Source organism: Mus caroli, unplaced genomic scaffold (genome assembly GCF_978045245.1).
Source record: "Mus caroli unplaced genomic scaffold, Mus_caroli_1 scaffold_16, whole genome shotgun sequence".
Lineage (NCBI taxonomy): Eukaryota > Metazoa > Chordata > Mammalia > Rodentia > Muridae > Mus > Mus caroli.
The window spans coordinates 3,172,349-3,193,753 of record NW_028227271.1 but is presented as its reverse complement, the minus strand read 5'-3'; the positions used below and the strand labels follow the sequence as shown (position 1 = coordinate 3,193,753).

The 21,405-nt window shown below is 48.5% G+C and overlaps 1 protein-coding gene across 3 annotated transcripts in view; it reads left to right on the top strand.

The window, feature by feature from the left end:
• The window catches only part of Scn8a (sodium voltage-gated channel alpha subunit 8), a 174,968-nt gene that overhangs the window by 59,004 nt on the left and 94,559 nt on the right, over positions 1-21,405 (top strand). For all 3 annotated transcript variants that reach the window (XM_085831720.1, XM_085831722.1, XM_085831721.1), the window contains exon 2: positions 4,719-5,048. In XM_085831720.1, the coding sequence (XP_085687846.1) occupies positions 4,773-5,048 (276 nt within the window). In that variant the 5' untranslated portion in view covers positions 4,719-4,772. The remainder of the gene's footprint in view (positions 1-4,718; positions 5,049-21,405) is intronic.

The following is a 21,405-nucleotide window of genomic DNA, read 5'->3' as shown; positions in this document are numbered from 1 at the left end:
GGTATTTTATATCTGACCAAGAACTTGTTCAGCAAATAAACAATTCAAAACAGGAAAATATAAATGAGCCAGTAGAAAAACAAACAAACAAACAAACAAACAAACAAGTGGGCAACCAGTGAGGCCTGCATTTACAAAGGGGGAGGGATCTAAATCGCCAGCACACAGTACAGACTTGAACCACGGTGAGGCATGTGAAGAACCTTAGAGAAATACATAGCAAAAACGTCATGAGGGCAGACGCTGGGTCCTCAGAACCCATGTAAATGCCAGGCAGATGTAGTGACTCACCAGTAATCCTGTCACTCAGAAGGCAGAGCCTGGGGCTGCTCACGGCAGTCTGGTCACCTAAACTAAACTAACTAACCTACCAGTGGGCTCTTGGGTTCATTGAAAGACCCTTCCTGTGTCATCCTTAGAAGTCACTCTACACTATACACAAATGCACACACATGCACATGCCACATGCAAAGCCATGTAGGGAAACACTTGAGTTGCCATTTCTGACCCATGAGTACTCGGGTGACCCATGAGTAAGCAGGTGGAGAAACTGTTACCTTTGCTCGTGGGATGCAGAGGCTCGGCCACTGGAGAGAGCTTAGCACTTCTACAAAAACATCCAACACTATTCCCATTGGGGGCTCAGTGGTTAAGAATACTAGCTGCTCTTCCAGAGGACCCACGTTCAATTCCCTGCACCCACAAGGCAGCTCACCACAGTTCCGGGGGACCTGACAAGCTCTCACAGACATGCAGGCAAAATGCAAATGCATGATCAGACCCGGAAGTTCCTGTTGTAGGTCCGTTCTCTACCGAATTGGAAATGGAGCTGAACGAGGTTGTTCACCCCTGTAATCCAAGTGCTTGGGAGGGTGAGGCAGAAAGACTGGGAAGTTGAGGCCAGCCTGGGCTGGGTAATGAGATCCTTTCTCATTACAGGAATTGAGAAGGTGCAGAGTGCCACATGTGCGTTGCTTGTGGTACTCAAAACAGCCAAAAGGTCGCATGAGCTCAAATGCCCATCATTGGGTTAGTGAGCTTGCGCTTGCTGTGCAGGTGTGTGGAGAGAGAGAGAAGGAATGCCGTACTGATTCATACTGCCCTGTGACAGACACAAACGGTCGCACACTGTGTGCTCATGTTTTAAAGGAAATACCCGGAAAAGATGTAGTGGTGGGGACAGACTGATGTACTTATAAAAAGGTAACAAAGTATTAAGATAGGTTCTATAGGGGTGTGGTGAGGTATGGGGTAAGGGGATGTCTCTATGGGCCCATCCTGAGGCATCTGTTCCCCATGAGGGACCAGCCACACAATGGTATAGAATAGAATAGAGTTCATTCAGAGCACAGGGAGGGGAGTTAAGAGGGTAGTAGAGGCAGAGAAAGGCAGAGAGAAGGAGAGTGTAGACAAGTAAAGGCTGGCCATGACCACGTGGAGAGAGAGGGGAAGGGAAGAATGAGCCCAAGAGGACAAGAGAGAAGCGAGGAAGCAGGAGTAAGAGAGAGAGGAGGGGTCAAGCAACCCCTTTTACAGTGGGCCAGGCCTACCTGGCTGTTGCCAGGTAACCGTAGGGGTGGAGTTTAGACTGAATGCTAACACACTCTTGAAGCTGGACAGAGCATTGGGGGTTGCCAAGAGACTAGGCTGGGTGAGGGGTAGTGGGTGCCCCTGTACTTGGAGCACAGCAGGGAGGTTGCAAATACAGGGCAACTGAGTCCTTTGCTTTAAAATGGTTCCTTTCAAGTTACCTAGATTTTGCCTCAATAAATGAATCTTAAACCTCCAGGTGCCACTAATATGAGTGAAATTGACAACATGAGTTCTGAGTGTAGGCAAGGGTGTGGGGCAGCTGGAGCCTCTACCCTGTGGCACTAGAGATTTATACATGGTATCCAGTTCCTCATTCTTCCCTTAGCCAAATGCTACAAAGAATCCAGGCTGCTTAGCTTCTCATCCTAGTAGCTTAAAGCAACCAAAGCCTGTTAAAGTAAGGAGAGTGAACTGTGCTTCTGTCATGTACGGGACACTACTCAGCAGTTAGAATGAACGACCGCAGTGAGGTGAACTCCGCAGAATGATGGTTGGAATGAAGCCAAACAAAGCCCATAGGTTGAATGTATATCTGTACTCGACTGAAATATAGGAAGCAGCAAAACTAACCCATGGAGGTGATTGTCGACGAGGGAAGGGTGAAAATGTGGTGGGGAACAGGGCTAATTTTGGGGGAGGGGAGGCTGGCCCTGGAGAACGACAGAAGGAGGCAGCTCCCAACCGGGAGAGCCGAAGCTGTCAGAAGTCAGAGCACAGGAAGAGAATGACTTCAGCTAGTGGTGGATGTGGAAGGTGGAGCCTGGAGTTCAGTTCTTTGGCCTTGTGGGTTGCAGGTGTTGTCCTGTTTGGCTGTTGAGTGTCTACAAGTGTTTGGAGTCCTGACTGTCATTCTCTGGCAGTGTGGCTTTGGGAAAGCCACAGTCATTTTCCAAGACTCTGTCCCTATATCTGTTAAATGTTGATAACAATAGACCTCACACTCTGTTCTGGAGATGAAGCTAGAGCGAGCAGGGTACTTGGAACACAGCTGAGAGCAGAGCGGAGCCTCCAGCAGAGACGACCGAGGGCAGGCACACTGAGACTGGAGTCCACAGTTGGTGCAGCTGGAAGAGGTTTTGCTGGCCTTGTTCAGGATATGGGAGGAATGAGGGAAAAGGAAGGCTAGGTTGGGAAATTCTGTGAATGAAGCCTCAGATCATGAAACCCTATCATTTCTGTGTGAGTTACTTAATGAGCCAGACTGTCTGCTGGAAACTAGTGGGGGAGGGAAGGAAAGGGTGCGATGACTCACTATAAATAAATAAAATAAGAATTTAATAGTAAAGAAATAGGAGTTGGGACATGAGAGTCTGGTTGAGGTCCTATTTTATTTCTGCATTTTATTCGTTTGTATTTATTTATTATTTAGAGGGTCACATGGTATGTATATAGAGGTCAGAAGGCAGCTTGTGGGAATTGGTTTTCTCCCTCTACCTTGCCGGTCTAGAACTCTGGTCTTGAGGCTTGGCAACAGGCACCTCCTACCTGCTGAGCCATCTCAGCCCTTGGTTGCGGCTCTGTGACCCAGGCAAGTTTTCCACTCTCTTAGGGCTCTGCATGTCCTCATCTGCACAGTGGATGGGACAAGACCTACAGTGTCTTATGTTTCTAAAGTCCTATGCTTCTTACCTGGAGTGATTTCTGCGACCCTTCCCTCTGCCTGGCTCTGGTGCAGTGTGGGAAGGTACCCAGTGTGGGTGTTGGGGGGGGGGGGCAGTGTCTGGTTCTTATCCAGGAAGCCCCATGCTGAAAGTGCCTGGCTACAGACACTCAGCTCCAAGCTGTGGTACCACAGTCACCAGGAACACAGAGTCTGGGCTGGCAGATCCGTGAAAGGAGTCCTGAGGGACACCAGTGAGCGTTTACAGTCCCTCTCTCGAGCAGGCTCCCATTATATAGCTATGGGAAGTGGACCCTGAGGACTAAGTAGGAGCAGAAACAGCAATCTCTAGTCTTCCAAAACTATTTCCTGGGAGTGTGTGTGTGTGTGTGTATGTACACTAAGTCAATAAATACTCTTAAAGGATGTGTGGACTGTGAGAGACAGATCATTAAGAAGTATATTTCCTGGGCAGACCTTATGCTGAGCAGGCTGGAAGCACCGCTCTGAGCAGCAGGGGAAGTACTGCCCCTGGTCTGTGTCCATTCAGACATGAGCGGGCGCTTCTCTGCATCCTGATCCCTCTGCTTCCGTCTTGGATGGAAGTAACTCGGGGTTCTGTCTACAGGAGTGCAAAGGCTCTTCATACGTGGGCTAGGCAATCCCTGATGCCTGGTTTCTATGCCGTTGCTCATTCTAGAGGGCAGAGTCTCTGGTCCGTCTTCCCTTCTGTCTGAGTCTCTATTAGGGAGCCAGTCCCCCAGGCCTGCAGTGCTGCGTGGCTGGCACATGGGGGTACCTGGAGGCTCCCTTGGTCTTCCTCATCGCTAAGCAGCGATCTGTGGGAGTGATGGCCGCCCTTTCCACTGAAAGGTGTCTTCTTTGTTTATCCCCGGTGGGTTCTTGATCCTTAAAAAAAAGATACCACTGGAATCTTATACTAGGCAGATTTCCGACAGCTCAGTCAATTGAAACACCTTTGAAATGGAAGGATGAATTCAGACGGGAGCTATTTTGCCAATATTTTCTGTCGGCAGAAGTTTTAAGGAGTTAGTTTTGTTTTTCGAAAGTGAAGTTCTTGAGAGGAGGGAAAATTTACCCGTTCCTTTCCCTTAAAGGAAAACTTTTTTTTTTTTTTTTTTTTTTTTTTTAGCGTAGATCCAGAGGGAGGAGGGGGAGCATGCAAAGGCAGGCCCTAGGGAGCTCTAACTGCCTTGTTAGCCGAGAACGGAGTGCCTGTGTGTGATTCTCAACAGTGGGTTGGATTTAGATAAATACTGTATATGCCCACAGTTAGGGAGACCCCAGTCTTCCCCTCTCCCTGGCTGACTGCTCTCCCGAGGACCATTACAAAGGTCACCCAAGCCACTCTTGCCTTAGATTTTTTTAAGATGAGGAGGAAGTGTGCGGAGGTGGAAGCCGTGTGGCAGAGGCTGTGAATGGAGGTTGAGAACAAGCTGGCTTCATCCCTGCCTCCTTTTAGAGCGGTGATTGATTAACGCTGCCTGTGTTGCTGTTCTTCCAGAGCCGACCTGTCCCGGACTCAGCATAACTAACGAAGCTGCTGCAGAATGAGAAGATGGCAGCGCGGCTGCTCGCACCACCAGGCCCCGACAGTTTCAAGCCTTTCACCCCCGAGTCGCTGGCAAACATCGAGAGGCGCATCGCCGAGAGCAAGCTCAAGAAACCACCCAAGGCGGATGGCAGCCACCGGGAGGACGATGAAGACAGCAAGCCCAAGCCAAACAGTGACCTGGAGGCGGGGAAGAGTTTGCCTTTCATCTACGGGGACATCCCGCAAGGCCTGGTTGCGGTTCCCCTGGAGGACTTTGACCCGTACTATTTGACGCAGAAAGTGAGTTGCAGGAGGCCCAGCTGCAGAGGCCCCCTTCCCTTCAGGCTGGGGAGAGGGGAGACAGAGCTGTGTCTCTGCCCAAGCAGGGAGACACGTGCTGTGTCAGGAAGACATAGCGAGCCCTTGCTTCCACCCAGGGTCTTCTTTCCCCATTTTGTTGCTGCTGTGGGTCACTTTCAGGCCTTCCTACAGGCCAACCCCTGTTAGCAAGACTTCCAGTTTTGCCTCCAGGCAAGCTTTAAAAACAAAACAACAAAACATACGTGTGGCAGGGTGGTGAGGATGTAGCTCAGTGACAGAGCACTTCCTAGCACATGAAGCCCCTGGGAATTTGAGGGGAAGACAGAGGAGAGGGAGGAAGGAAGGAAGTGTGGGCATAGTTGAAACACATCTACTTATTAGCATTCAGAAGGATACTAGAGCAGTGTGGGATCTCCCTGACCCACACTCGTGTCCCATCTTTGTATATAAAGGTGATATTGTTAGCACAGCAGCATGCTGGAGATGTAATGGAGACCACGGTGTGCTGCCGTCTGTGCAACCCTCCAATGTGACACAGGAGCATGGCCTTGTCGGGTAGACACAGTGGCACACACCAGGCCCATAGTTTGGATGGATCTTTGTAGCAAAGCCAGTCCTGTCCCCCTGCCTGACAGGGACACAGGTAAAAAGCTAAGCTTCATCTGGCCCAGGGCTCAAACTTCCTGAACAGTGTCTGCCCAAATCTTAGATTAGGGTATGAAACAAGACGAAAGCAGCCACGCCTCTGGGTTTGCTTCTCTCTGGCCAAGTGATTAGCTGCTGGATCCTCGAGGGCTGATGCCACCTTGTAGGAGACCCACCGCATGCCACAGACGTCATTTAGATAGCGGTGTCAGTGGGTTTTCCAGATAATGGGGGTGGCGAGACGGTTGTGTGTAATTGTGTGTTTACAATAGGAAGCTCCAGTACACCATCTTTGTTACCACGCCTGCCCATTTTGAACTGGTGCAGTTAGTGCAATTTAAGAAAAGCTTTTAGCTCCTTTGTCTTGTAAGTGGAATAGAGTTAGGAGACCTAGCTAGGATTAGTGAGAAGGCTCAGCAGGGGAAACTCTAGGTCTAAGGGCCTAAGTGTGGTCCCAGGGTCCCATGTGAGGGGGGGAGGGAGTGGACCTGTGAGTTTGAAAGACCCACAACGTGAGGTCTCCCCCACGTTCTGACTCAGGAGAGGCGACACCCCAAATCACTCACAAGAAACGGTCTTGCTGCAAACTGCAAGAGGATTTTTATTCAAGAGCGCTCTCGGGCCCACGGTCATACACCATGCAGGGGTAGAGGACCGTGGAGGCCCGAGTAGCTGGGTAAGGCGGTATTTAAAGGAAGAAACCACAACTCAAGGAAGTGGGGAGGACATTGTTGGAAAATACCAAAGATACCAGTTAAGAGTCACAAGGAAGTGCAAAGTCACAAGAGTCACAAGGAATACCTGGTAATTGTTCCGGTTATCTCTCAAGACAGTTTCTAAGAGCCCCTAACAATAGCACATTTGCATAGCGGGTTCCTGCAGTGGTCAGGGTGACTTTCTTTGAATGAACACTCTTTTAACCCAGGAAGTGGGTGGGTGGAGGAATGTCGCTATCTGTTTTATGATTAGCATACCTTGGAGCATTGAGTCACAGAGGTCACATTCCCAAGCCTGGGCCTAAAGGCCTAGAATTTTGTTTTTACTTTGTTATACTTTCAAGGTGTCTTCAGATTACCTGAGTGCCCTGATATGCACACCCTCTCAACGGTGTGTGCAGACATATATACTTACATATGTACATACATACGTAATGCATAAATACATAAATACACATGGCTAATGGCTACTCTAAGGCAAACAAATTAAGTCAAGAAAGCATTGCCAGCAGTTCAGACATGTTCATTGTACGTCAATGTTTATCTGTCTACCTATAATCTGTCTACCTATCTATAATCGATCAATCAATCAATTTATCTACCTACATATAATCTATCAATTTGTCTATTTACCTACATATAATCTATCTCTATCTGTAATCTGTCTACCTATCTATAATCTATCCATAATCTGTCTGTCTGTCCGGCCGTCTACTTGGGACAGGGTCTTACATAGTAGCCCAACTTGGCCCCGAACTCACCATGTAATAACATGAACTCCTAATCCTCCTGCCTCTACATCTTGAGTTCTGGGGCTACAGACTGTCACACCACATACTCTACACCAAGGCTTGAATGGAGGCTCTGCGCATGGCAGGCACGCGCCCCTCCTTCTAAATGAGTTCTCCATCTGATTAAAAAGACCACACTTTCTCGTTTAGGTGCTCACCGCATTCCTGTTACTGGCCCTTCTCACTAACCAACTAACTAAAAAGCATGCGGGGAGCGTGGGGGGTGGGGTGGGGTGGGGGGTGACTTTAAGAGGATGTTCCTCTCTGTTTGTCTTTTAGGAGTTGTTGTGAGTAATTCTTGGGAGATAAGCTCTCATCTGGTAAATGATTATCTTTTCTGATCCGAGCGCTGCTGGTTTGGCCATCCTAAGCTTTGAGGGCCTTGTTGGATTCCCGTCTTTGCCCGGGGGGTGGGGTTAGGGGTAGGGGTCCCTACAAACGGCTCTGCCCTCTGCAAGCCTATATGCTGGAAGGTGCAAGCCACACCTTCTCGCCCCTCTCTCTGGGCACTGGGTGCTAGTGTTCCCTCCCTTTGGCTTTTGTGGGGTTGTTTTGTTTTGTTTTGTTTTTTCAGTTATTCAATACAAATAAGTACGTTTAAGGAACAGATACATAGTGTGACTTATCTCGTTTTAAAACCAGGTCATATATTTACATGATCAAAATTTCAGAGGTATTTGGTTAAAAGCCCGCCTTTATCCCCTCTCCCACTCCTGCCTCCCCGCAGAGGTAACCTGATGGCGATGGCGGCATCCTCTATGGCAGGAGCCTGACCACCTCAGACACCTGTTCTCAGCTTTCTTCCTGTTGTTTTCTTAGTTCTGTTGTCTGTCTTCCATTTTTGTTTATCGTGGAATCTTGTTGTTGTCATTGTTTAGGCTTTCAGGGTACGCGCCCCCCCCCCCCCCCCGGTGCGTGTGCCCGTGTGCCCCCACATGCTGAGCTGTGGGATCTTTTATCTTGCTGATTCTCAGTTTCTTTCTTCCTTCCTCCACTCTTTTCCTTTTGGAGAATCAAATCAATGCCTTCTCTTTGCCGTTTGCAGTTTCTGTCCTCACTACAGAAAATTCCGTCTGCTGCTTCGCAGTACCATGTGCATATCTCTAGCGACCTCCCTAAGAAGGCAGAGGAGGGGGGGGGTCTGTGGGTTGAATCAAGTCCTACGCCTTTGCCATTCCCGTGTCTCAGGCCTGAGACTGAACAGCCTCTGTGTCCAACCCGCTTCCATATTGTAAGAAAGCCCTAGGAGCAAAGGTTCAAACCTCAGGACTGACCAGTCTTAAAGAACCATACTGCACTCCTGTTGCACCAAGCAGTTGCATGCTTCTCAAAGTTCGACTCACTCCACAATCTGTGGATTCGTTTTTCTACAAAGTGAGGTTCACTGAGACTGGCAGGAAGTTAAGATGTGGAGGCCTTTGATATCATTTAATTCTGCTTGCTTACATTAATTATCTTACTGTATTGATTCTTTGTCAAAAGCCAGGTCCAGGTGTGCACGGTGGCTGAGTAAGGTTACTTACTAAATAACTAACTCCCACGAATTGTTCTCTGCTTTCTACTCCTGTGTGCAGGCACACACGTGTGTGCACATACATGCATGTACACACCACACACAAACATACATGTGCAACCACACACAAGCACACACACTCGCACACACATGCATATACACACTGCACACACCACACACACATGAGCACATCCACACCACACACAAGCACACACACAAATGGGCACATGTACATACCACACACACACACACACACACACGCACACACACATGCACACACCCACCACCCACGCACACAAAAGTAATTTTTTAAAGCCAGAGCCATTGTTAGTGGTGGAACCTGCATTAGATCTCACCTCTTTATTCATTACAACACGTTCCTAGCCTTTGCCTCTGAAATGTCTGTCCTTAGCCTCAGCTGGCTCAGCTGTCCTGATGCCGGTAGACAGATTTATGGAACGAAGCAAACTCCCCTCCTGTCCGCATCCCTAACCATCCCGTGGTTTACTCGCCTGCTTAGGATGAGTAATGAAGAACTTGGGGCTAAGAACCATGTGGCCATCTGACCCCTGACCCCTGGACTCACTGTCAATGCTGCCATATTGCTCACCTGGACGTGGGCTACTGAGCTGTCCAACCGGTCCCTCCACCTTCTCTTCCAACCCACGACTGCCTGCCAGAATGGCAGAGTGTCATGGTTTCCTGGCTGTGGAGAGACACCATGACTGCAGCAGCACTTACAAAGGACAATGTTTAATTGGGGCTGGCTTACAGTCTGAGAGGTTCAGTCCAGTATCATCAGGGCCGGAAGCATGGGAGCATCCAGGCAGACATGATGCTGGAGAAGGAACTGAGAATTCTACATCTGAGACCTCAAAGCCTGTCCCTGTGACACCCTTCCTCCAACAAGGCCACACTTCCTAATAGTGCCAGTCCGCAGGAGCCTGTGGGGGGCGGGGCATTTCCTTTCAGACCATCACAAGTACCTAACTGGGAATCAAAACCCTGGTTCTACTTTTACATTTTGTCTTTGATTTGTTCTTAGCCAAATAAAATGCCCTGGACCTTGGTGTCCTCGTCTGTACACAGGTGTCACAGAGCACGCCTGTCCATATCTATCTGCTCGAGTGTTGCACCGTACCTGTTTGGGCTCCTCCCACCCGTGTTTGGAGTGTGGTGAGGTGCTCTCTGTTCCCTCCATGCTTCCCACTCTGGTCTGCATCACTTCCTCTCGGAATGGTCTTCCTCTAACCTCAGCTTCTGGAATGCCTTCCCACTCACCCAGGCCCAGCTCAGAAGCTGCTCTGTCCTATGACCTAACTCAGTGCTTCTACACCAGAACAGAGTCCTCTTCATACTGAGTTCTGTAGGGGTAGTTTAGGCCGGTCGCACGTGTGCATCCGTCCAGGTGCTATCTGGATTCTCAAATGAAAGACAGTGTCTCTCTCTCTCTCTCTCTCTCTCTCTCTCTCTCTCTCTCTCTCTCTCTCTCTCTCTCTCTCTCTCTCTAGTTAACTTTAAAATGTCTTGGCTACCTCAAAGGCTGGGCAGTTCTAACCCTCCCCATGGCTCGCACACATTTCCCTCCTGTAGTAGCTCCCTAGTCTCTGCTGCCCAGGGCACTCTGGGAAGCCCTTCCAGGGGCTGCATTCCTTCTCACCTGGGATGGTTTCCCCTCTGCAATTCTAAATCTGATGCGTCTGCCTCCGAATCATGAAGATTTTCCTTCCTCCCTTCCAGTTCCTAGCCCACCCAAGTTGGAAAGTCCTGCCTCAGTCTCTCAGTCTACCTGCCAAGCCATTGGCTGCTGGCTCTTTATCAATCAAAAACCAATTGAGGACAAGTACCTTCAGCAGTTGGACACACAGATTCCTGATTTTGGGAGCCAGATTAATTCAAAGCATTAGAACTAATCCCCAACAAGTTCCTATAATACAATCTGTCTTCAGCTGGCAGAGAAGATGACTTCAGTGCCTTTCAGTGTGGGTGTGGCAGGTACCTCTGTGCCCATGGGCTTCACAGTTTTCTCCTTACTATCACTAATGATAGAGCCAATAGCCCCTGAAAATCTACTGAGTCTCTCTTTGGACTCCTCTCTTTTACACACACACACACACACACACACACACACACACACACGTTCCCTGGGCTGCTGGCAGACTTGCCATTCCAAATCTGTTTAGAATATATCAACAGGTGTGCAGAGCCAGGCTGTTAGGGAAGGCTTGCATTGTGTCTATCAGGTGTGACGGGTGACAGACGTATTACCAATGAGTTCCATGGCCCATCTTTGCACAGTAAGCATAGACATTTAAAACTAAAACTATGTATTTTTAAAGCTTCAGCTTATTTTGTCATTAAAAGTTTTTGTTTCTCCCCAGTAGTATAGGAAAGTGAAGTAGTGATTTAGTTTTTTATTCACCAAATCAGCACAGGACGAATTCTGGTGAGGCAGTGAGAGGGGAGCACTGGAGCGAGTAGAGTGAGTGGTGGGTGGACACCAGGTTCTCTCGATACCCAAGCATGCACTTATGGAGAGCAGAGGGGATTTAAGCATTTCTCTTGCCTTAGCAGTTGACTCAGAGCTGGGAAGTCTTGTTTCTGATCAGGTCCCCATCTAGTTCTGGGTAATCTTAGCTGTGTCAGGTCTGTGGTCTAGAAAATTAAGGTGCACTAAGGACTACTGTCCCACCTGTGTTTTCAGTGTCTGTAACGGTCATAGCTTGCCCTCTGTCCGGGGTGCAGCAGTAGTGGTGCACGCCTCCGATCCTGCTTCGATTTGCTTCATTACAAAACACCTGGCTCTTGTTCATCTCCCGCCTTCTTCGGCTAAAGTGGGGGGGGGGCAAGTGGGGGGGGAGGGCGAGTGGGGGGGGGAGATCTGCTCTCTAGCAAGTGTTCAGTCAGTATTTGTCAAGTGGATGAGGATCCTAGGATATGACGCACATGAAAACGCCATGTGCCTTCCTGGGCGATAGCAGTGGGATCTTTAAATGGAGAATCAACATACCTTCCAAAGTATACGTTCTTTGGGTAGGGAAATCTGGTTACCTTTCTATTTCATTCTCAAAAAAAATAAAAAAAATAAAAAGAGGAGTGGTTTTGTTTAGCAGCTCAGGAGTACATCAAGAAATAGGTTTCTTGGTGGCTTAGAGATGCTGGTAGATGCTGGATCATTGTGAGGTGCCCACCATGTTTTCCACATTCCTCACAGGACCCTCGGATTAGAAAGGACTTTATCTAAGGTCCTTAGCAATCTCCTCTATATAACACTTCAGTATTTGTCCACTTATTGGTAGGACAAACCTTTGGTCATGTCCATCGCACTAAGTATTTTTCTTTTCGTGTTATTAGCCTTCCTCTATTAAGTGAATGAGAAAAGAGACACTGGTGTGGAATACGTGCCCCCCATGGACTTCCGCACATAAAACCTGATTGGTTTAACCCAGAAAATACTCTTGAGTAAGGCACTCAGTTCCCTTGTGGGAAAGATGGAATAAGGTCTGTTCTTTACCCTAAAGCAATATTCTACAGTGCCACTTTGGGCGAGGGGGATGGGTCCCAGGGTAGTTTTATAGCAAGAGAGTAGTATTTGAATTAGGCCTTGGACTTCAGAAACGAGGGATGGGTTGGAACTCTGAAATCACACAATGGGGACAAAGGCACAGGGACAGAAGCCAGAGATGTAAGAGAAGCAGGTTTGTCTGATGTAAGTGGGAAGCAGGGAGTGACTGAGGTACGGAGGGAAAGAAGGCTGAGCAGAGTCTGGGCCAGATTCACAAGGCTGAGGCTATGGGGCCCACAAGTTTGATAGTTGCTTGATAAGCAGCGGAGAGCTATTGGGGGTCTTGGATGCGGATAAGGGTTTCTGTGAACCGCTGAGGTGAGGCTACACTGAGGGAGAGAGACCATCCAGGGCACCATCCGTGAAGTAATGGGTCTGACTGATGCTCATGGAGATGAAAACACAGGAGCAGATGAATTCAGGAGTTTACACAGTATGCAGTGGACTGTTTCTACACACAGGACCCCACACGTTTTAGCGACACCCAGAGCTGTGATACCTGATAGCCTATCGCTCCTTCAGAAAAGAGGCTCTGCTTCCCAAGTCCTTTGCAAGCACTAAGCTGTACACACAGGAGCCAGTGTTCACCTGAATTCTAGGATGGGTTTGCCTCAGCCATGATGTCTGCTGAAAGTTATAAAAGTTTTACTCTAATAGACGTTGGCCTGTTGCTCTCTTTAATAATGATCATTTAGATGATGGACGATATCTTGGCCATCATAGTGATCATTTTCTGAAATAGCTTCATTTTAACCCTTTCCTAGTCGTGAGCACGAGGGCTGTCACCTCCGCAGGAGACCTCTCTTACTGTTTCTGAAGTCACACAGACATCATGAGTAGTTCTTTACATACAACCTAGTTGACCCAAGCCGTTTCTGTTAACCATGGTTCTACCAAGAGGGCGTCTGATTCAGGCTCTGAGGATGTTTCGTGTGCTCTGCTGGGGCTGCAAACTCTGGCCTGTGGAATCCCATCTGAGCACTTCTGGTTCCAGGCGATAAGGCTGTCCCTGTCCCTCTGCTGTTCAAGACTGGGCTCCACACCTTTGCCCAGATGTGGAGCCCAGTCCTTTGTCCCTTCCTGTCCTCTGGACTGTCCAGCTCTTGGCCACAGGTTATCTCTTCCCTTTCTGCACTAATATCCTCCTCTCCCCTGCCTGGTGTTGCTCTCCCCTCCTGCCCCACCCCCATCCCAGACCGGAAGCAGTGCCTCAGTGGGTCTCAGCTCCCTGCTGATCCGGTCATTTCCTATGCCACTGAGACCCCCTCTATCCCCACAGCCACCCACGCCAGCCTCCAGATCTCAGGTGGATGGTGTTCCTTAATGTCTTATGTCGCTGACCCCTGCAGCTGTGTTAACTCCGTAATTACTTAAGACTCTTCACTTCCTCCACGTGAATTCCCTTACCGCTCAGGCTCCTTTCCTTTTCCTTCTCTTCCTCCTTCCTTCCCCCTCCCAGGGCCCCAGCCTTGGGCTGTGTTTTCTCTTGGCACTCACCCTGGGCGACCTCCTCCTGTCTCAGCACCAGGCCTCTGATTTTGTACTTTCTGCCTGATTGTCTCTTTATAACTCAGCACATTCCCAGACACCCCTGTGGGTTCCCCACAGGTGACCAGAGTGTTCAAAATGGGACTGTTTCTCCCTCAGGCCTCTTGCTTTTGTCTTTGATAGCACCACTGATATTCCAGAAAGCCAAGTTTCTGTGATATCTGAGGATATCAGACAGTATTAAAGACATGTTGGTATTACGATAAATATTCTTACGTTTTAATTGCTTATGTGAATGAGTATTTTGCCTGCACATATGTCAGTGCACCATGTGTGTGCCTGATGCCTGCAGAGGCCAGAAGAGGGCTTCAGATGTCTTAGAACTGGGGTTTCAGACCCTTATGAGCTGCCACGTGGGAGCTGGGAATGAGTCCAGGCCCTCCAGAAGAGTAAGGAGCAAGCACTTTGAACCATTGACCATCTCTCTAGCCCCTGATGCACGTTTTTAAAAGTTAGAAAAGAAAAATCCAGCTTAAAAACAAACAAAAGCCGGGTGTGGTGGCGCACGCCTTTAATCCCAGCACTCGGGAGGCAGAGGCAGGTGAATTTCTGAGTTCGAGGCCAGCCTGGTCTACAAAGTGAGTTCCAGGACAGCCAGGGCTACACAGAGAAACCCTGTCTCGAAAAACCAAAAAAAAAAAAAAAAAAAAAAAAAAGAATGATTTAAAAAACAAACAAACAAACAAAAACACACAGACAAACCAACCAACCAACCAACCTTCTTATCCAAATAAGTTACTTGTAGTTCACCCAACTCGTGTGTGGAAGAGCCAGGTTTGCATCCTGTGGTCTGGGAACATGTCAAGTCACAGTAGAAGGGGCCCCACTCTGCTCCCTATCTGCTGTGTGTTACCGAAAGATGATCAGGGTGGGTGGTTGGGGGATTTCTGCTATGGCTTGCAGACACTTCCTCTCTTGTTTGGTTTAGAAATTTAATGTATTGGGTCTCTTAGCCATTTTCAAGCCACATCTTCGCCATGGTATCCGAGGCTTTGAAAACGTTGGAAGACTTTTCAAAAGCTAAACTCAATGACTTTTTTAGAGGCGGGTGAGCCGAGGGTCAGAAAGTGGACTGTATCTCTGAGCACCTGACAGAGGGCTGGCCAGAGCTCTGGGGTCTTTGACTTTCACTGTACAATTTCCTCATGTCTAAGAGACCCAGTCATACATGTAATAAACATGTATGACATGTCAACTTTATGCCACTTGGGCCTCATATCATGTCCCCTGCTTGCTAAGCTGAGAAAATCTTGGTAGATGGAAGATAGACCCTGCCTATCTGGATTATCATTGGTTTTTACAGAATGTGCCTCAAGTTTGCTGTGTTCTTGAACATCTGCAATCCTCTACCTGGAGAGGAGAAATTGCCAATGAAGGAGGTTGGGAAGAGTGGCCCTAGAGGAGGGTTAGGCCTGCCCTGCCCTGCCCTGCCCTGCCCTGCCCTGCCCTGCCCTGCCCTGCCCTGCCCTGCCCTGCCCTGCCCTGCCCCGGGGAGCATCATTATGTCGACTTAGCCTTGAAGCAGGCACTGGGTGCTGCTGTCAGGTGGCTCCTGTGATGTAGGTAGGAAGTGACAGTGTACAGCCACACCCATGTGTCATTTACATTGAGTTCCTCCAGACAACCACCTGAGAAGACCTACTGAGCTCTCAGTTACAGGAGACTTCTTTTTGTTTTTGAGTGTTAAAGTGAATAATTAGACACGATTTCCCTCACTGATGAAAGGGTTAGACCTGGTGCTGCGGGAAGAGCCCTCCCTGCCTGTGAGCCAGCAGACCTTGTCCCGAGAACCCTTCCCAATCCTGTCCCTGCCCTCACTCTGACTACGGACGGCTCCAGCAGATACCTCTGGGACTGCTGTCATCAGACTTGCTTTTGTTTTTGAGACAGGGTCTCTCTCTGATCCCTGGTTGGTCTGGAGCTTCTTATATAGACCAAGCTGGCCTTGAACTTAGAGATCTGACAGCCAGTCCTGGGATTAAAGTCGTGCAGCATTCAAAGGTCTTATCAAGTTCTAAAGCAATCTTTCTCTGCAGTACTGCAAATAAATTAGATCTAGGCCTTGGGGTTGGAGCATCCCCCTGCAGTCCTGTGTCTCCCGACTTACTGCTGTCACCTTGGGCAACTTCCTGTACCTCCGTCATAGTCCATCTTCTATCCACTGTGGTTGCCATGAGATAATCACAGAAAGCCTGGTAGCATGCCTGGCATGCAGTAAATGATTAATAAACACAGTGTGGTTAGCTCTTCAAGTAGACTCACAGGTAAAATTATCAAGATCTTTTAAAAAAAAAAAAGGTTATATTTACTTATTTAATGTGCATGGGTGTTTAGTGTACATGTTTGTCTGTGCACCTCAAGTGTGCAGTGCCCGTGGAAGGGCTGGAGTTACAGTTTCTGAGCACCATGTGTGTACTGGAACAGTCAGTGCTCTTAAGAGCTACGTCATGTCTCCAGACCCCCTACAAGGGTTTTTTTTAAAAAAACACAGGGTTTAGAGGCCTCCTTTGCTCAGTCCCCGGGGTAGTGGAATAGAGGCTGAGCATGCCAGAGCTCTGACTGTTCATACAGAGCAAGCAAAAGAGTTTTGCTGAGTCCTCATGTCTTGCTTGAGCTCAGCCTTTTTCAAGAAACCCGAGTTGTATGAGTATCCGGGTATTCTGGAAATATGGCCCCATTTGTTTTCATTGGTGCCTCTCTGGGATACTAAAGCTATTATAGTAATTTCACTTCAGCCAGCAAATCTGGTTTCTAGAAGTTTTCCCACCCAGCCAATGGACATTAAGGTATCAGGTTAGTAATTCTGACTTGACCGGTGTCTTAGGGTTTTACTACTGTGAACAGAGACCATGACCAAGACAAGTCTTATAAAGGACAACATTTAATTGGGTCGGCTTTCAGGTTCAGAGGTTCAGTCTATTGTCATCAAGGTGGGAGCATGGCAGCATCTAGGCAGGCTTGGTGCAGACAGAGGTGAGAGTTCTACATCTTTATCTGAAGGCTGCTAGTGGGAGACTCACTTTCAGGCAGCTAGGATAAGGGTATTAAAGTCTACACCCAAAGGGACACACACACCTCCTAATAGTGCCACTCCCTAGCCTAAGCATACACAAGCCATCACAACAGGTCACTTATTTCTTAGTAGCTTCACAGCCTGCTTAGATTCTGCCTCATATTTTTTTCCCAAATGAGTGTTTGTTTGTTTGTTTGTTTGTTTTGAGGCAGGGCCTTGTTAGGAGTCCAAACTGATCTCAAACTCAAAACTTCCCTGCCTCAGACTCCCAGAGAACACTAGGAACACTTTTAAAAATGTATTTGTTGCCTGCTCTGTTGCTGAGCTGGCCATGTGCATAGTCACTCAGAAGAGAGTGCCAACCTGCTGATAATTAGTGAAAACTAGCCTAAAGAAGCAAGTGGGTATATTGGTTATATTGCCGTGACCGAATACCCAACAAAAAGAAAAAAGGAACTTAGGGGAGGACAGGTCTGTAGTGGCTCACAGTTTAAGAAGGGCACAGTCTGCCATGGCAGCAAGAGGCACCTGGTCACTCTGCATCTGTACTCGGGAAGCACAGGGACCAGGGCTGGACTCAGTTCACTGGCTGATTCCTTTCTATCCAGTCCAGAGCCCCAGGCCAGGGAACAGAGTCACCTGTGTTCACGGTGGGTCTCCCCTCAGTGAGATATTGGCGTGAACATCTTATAAACCCACCAAGAGGTGTTTCTGTGGTGATTGTAAACCCAGCCAAGTGGACAAGATTAACCTCCGCATCCCCACCCCCAGACACACGCCTTTAGCTTCAGTTGTAACATCCACCCTCTCTAAGATCTCATTTTCATTTCATAACACACAATGCATTTATTCCCTCTCTGTTCATCTCCATAGTCTGTAACCATCCCAACACTGTTCACGGGTCCAAAGTCTCAGCTGAGAACCAAGATTTTTTTACTCGTGAGCTTCTAGTGAGTGAAAAGTACAGATTGCGTTCTGACAGTATCCGGGACAGAGAATTAGCACCGCCCATTTCAGAACGGAGGGATGGCTGCCTATCAGGGAAAGACTGGGCCGAAGGAAGCCAGCAAGGCCAAGCTCAGCAAGCAGCCGCCAACCTCTGCGCTGCGACGGCCTTGGATGCCCATCTCTCCTTGACTGTACCCACAGCACACAGAGCTTTGGGGGCGGGGGGAGTTGTAGCACAAATCCACTCTATGGCTACACCCTTCCTTCCTCAGTAGATAGGGCACATTCTGAGGTCTCCCTTGCAACTTAGGCTTCACTTCCCAACCTCATGCAGCAACCTCTCAGGCACTTGTGGGGAACCCAGCCCTACCATACTTTGCTTGGCCTCAGTGACTTTTCAGACCTTGGCACAAGTCTTTTTTTGGGGGGGGGCGGGGTTCAAGACAGGGTGTCTTTGGCTTGTAGCCCTGAATATCCTGGAACTCAGTCTGTAGATCAGGCAGACCTTGAACTCAGAAACCCTTCTGCCTCTGCCTCCTGAGTGCTGGGACTACAGGCTTGAGCCACCACTGCCTGACAGCACAAGCCCTTAGGACCCCTCACTTTTGCATCTCTTGCCTAGAAGCCCACTGCCATCTGGACAGTCCCACCAAGTTCTACAGCCACCTTGAGATACTTAGCCTTTTGGATTACCCCGTTGCAGCAAACCTTCATACCTTCAAGGCTGACTATGGGGAAGTATTCCTCCAGGTAGCTGCTCTCAAACTGGGAAGCTCCTAGGTGGCATGCAGAGTCTTGGCTTCCAGCCTGTTCCTGCCATTCTCACTTAGGACAGGCCCCCTGTCCTTGGTCAAATCTTCCTGGAAAAACCTCTGTAGACACGCCCAGAGATGTGTTTCTATGGTGATTCTAAACCCTGTCAAGTAGACAGCAGGGACCATCACAGCAAGCCTGAGGAAATGTAGAAATGTGTAGCAGAGTTAGGCAGGTAAGAGCGTTGGGCTGTAGAAGCCAGCCCAAAGTGAGAGGGTTGGGCAGTTCTAGAAATCTAAACGGTTCCAATTGCAGGCTCTAGAGACTGTCGCCATTGAAGCCAGAAAGAGTAAAGGGATCTTTGTCCCAGCTAAACCCTCCTGTGGGTTAGGTGGGTCGGTAGAGCCAGGAGGTCATGATCATGAGCTGCTTGCCTCTCAGAAGGCTGAGAACTTACCCGTGAGGACACTCCCCTGATCCACGCATCACACTTCTGACCAGGGCGACTGACTCCTTAAAACGCTTTCCGTTATGCATTGGTCTCTGGCCACGTGGTGAGTACGAATCTGCACGGTATCCTCTCCCACTCACCTTTGCTCATTCCCATTTATATTTTTTAGATGGCCAGGAACCGCTCTAGTTCGGGGTACAGGACTGAGAATACACTAATAAGCGGGCCACACTGCATTATGGTGAAGCTGTATGTTGTATTGCATCTGAACTGTATCGCCATTTGTTTGGTAGGCATGTGAAAGCGCTTGTACTGGCCGTGGTGCACAACGACTCTTCCCCTAACTGTGGACCCCGAAGATAAGGCTGCATCCCGCTTAACCGCGGCCATGCTCCGAAGTCATGTGCGCCGAGCCCCATATAGCTAACTCGAGGTGAAAACCTATGTGGTTTAGGAGACTCACTTTATGCCAACCTGGCACATTTATTAATACTCCACCCCATAATTTGCTAAGAGCTGTCCCACTGCTCTTAACGGGCTTTGTGCTTAGAAACCTTCACTGGCTGTTGTCAGGAGCGGATATTTCCCCTTGGGCAGTAAACCACAGTCCAATTTCAATTTCCTTTTAACTCATTTACTTCACAAAGATCTAATTTAAGACATATTGGGTAAAATAGTCTTAGACTTTATGGGCACCAAGTGGCTGTTGCTTAAGAAGCATTCTCATAAAAGTCCCCAGACATGGTTTGAAGGGCCTGTGGTTGCAGCCACAGTGAGCTAGTGATGAGTCTTTCTGGACGAGAGAGGTCGCAGCAAAGGGCTGTGTAGACGCTTTACATTTTCAATTATGTGCTGCGGCGCACACCTTTAATCCCCACACTCAGAGGCAGAGGCAGGTGGATCTGCAAATTTGAGGCCAGCCTGGTCTACAGTGAGTTCAAGGACAGCCAGGGCTACATCATGAGTCCCTGACTAGAAAAACAGATAATTCAATTATGTGTGTGTGTATGTATGTATGTATGTATGTATGTGTGTGTGTATATATATATATAGATATAGATATATAGATATAGATATATATACATACACACACATATATATATACGTATATATATGCATATATATATATATGTGTGTGTGTGTGTGTATATATATATATGTATATATAGTCAGTGGGTTTTCAGTCATACGTGTTTATGTCTCACTGCTCACTGTTCCATCCCTGGAACAAATACTTGAGAATGTCAACTTTAAGGAAGAAAGATGTATTTTGGCTCCTGATTTCAGTGGGTCCAGTCCCGTGGTCAGCGGTCTCTTGTTTCTTCAGGCCTTTGGTGAAACAGGGTCATGGCAGAAGGACATAAAAGAGGATAGATGCTCACTTCTTGGCAGCCAGGAAACAGCAGCAGGAAGGAGCGAGAAAATATGCCTATCCATAGCACCAGTCCCTCACCTGCTCACTCTGCCCTGCCTCCCAGTCCCTCACGAGCCTGCACACTCCAGCTCTGCCCTGCCTCCCAGTTTCCACATGCTCCTGCCTCCCAGTTTCAATCATGCTGTCTGATTATAACGGGGACAATGGGTTCACCCAGGCACTACATGAGAACCTTATGATCCAGTGTCGGGGGATACAGCACAGCACGTATGCACACACAGTGTCTCGCTCTCTGCCGGGCTTCCCAGGCAGTATCAACCTCACTCATACCTAGTCTTTTGAGATTAAACGTAAGAGAGCAAAATCACTCTGCTTGTTCTACCAGATGTAAAGTGGAAGGATAACTAATGGTAGATTTTCTCCTCAGAAGCACGGCATGCTGCCTTTTGCGCTTCATCATGGATGTCTTGCGAAATTTCTAAACCATAGATAACAAAGCTAGAAAGGGCTTGCCGTGCCCAGCCGACAGGCCTCTCGCCCACTTTCTAAATGTGAAAAGTGAGATCTAGGGAGAGGTAGTAGTTCATCTGACCACACAGCTAGGGAGGGGCAGATGGAGATGGCCCACGTGGGATAATCTGCTTTCTCCCTGGTGGGCCAGAGTCTCTGGACTCTCCCACAGACTCATTTAACCGTCCCCGAGGTGGGAGTTAGCAATCTCTGTTTTTAAAAAGGTTCTCAGAGGGTTCCAGTGCAGCCAATCTGGTCTTCGTCAGAAACTGGTACTAGCTACGCCACAGCCCAGATCAGTGCCATCTGTCCTGTGTGGCCCACGAGCTAAGTATGGGTTGTCTATTCCCACGAGGTTGGATGTGTGAAAAGTTTGTGTGTCCGTGGAGTTCTATGGAATTACAGCCACTCCTGTTTATTTACATGTTGTCAGTGGCTTCTGTGCACCTCAGTGGCGGAGTCAGCTATGGTGACAGAGACTGTGCCGCCCACAGTACTTAACAGCCTG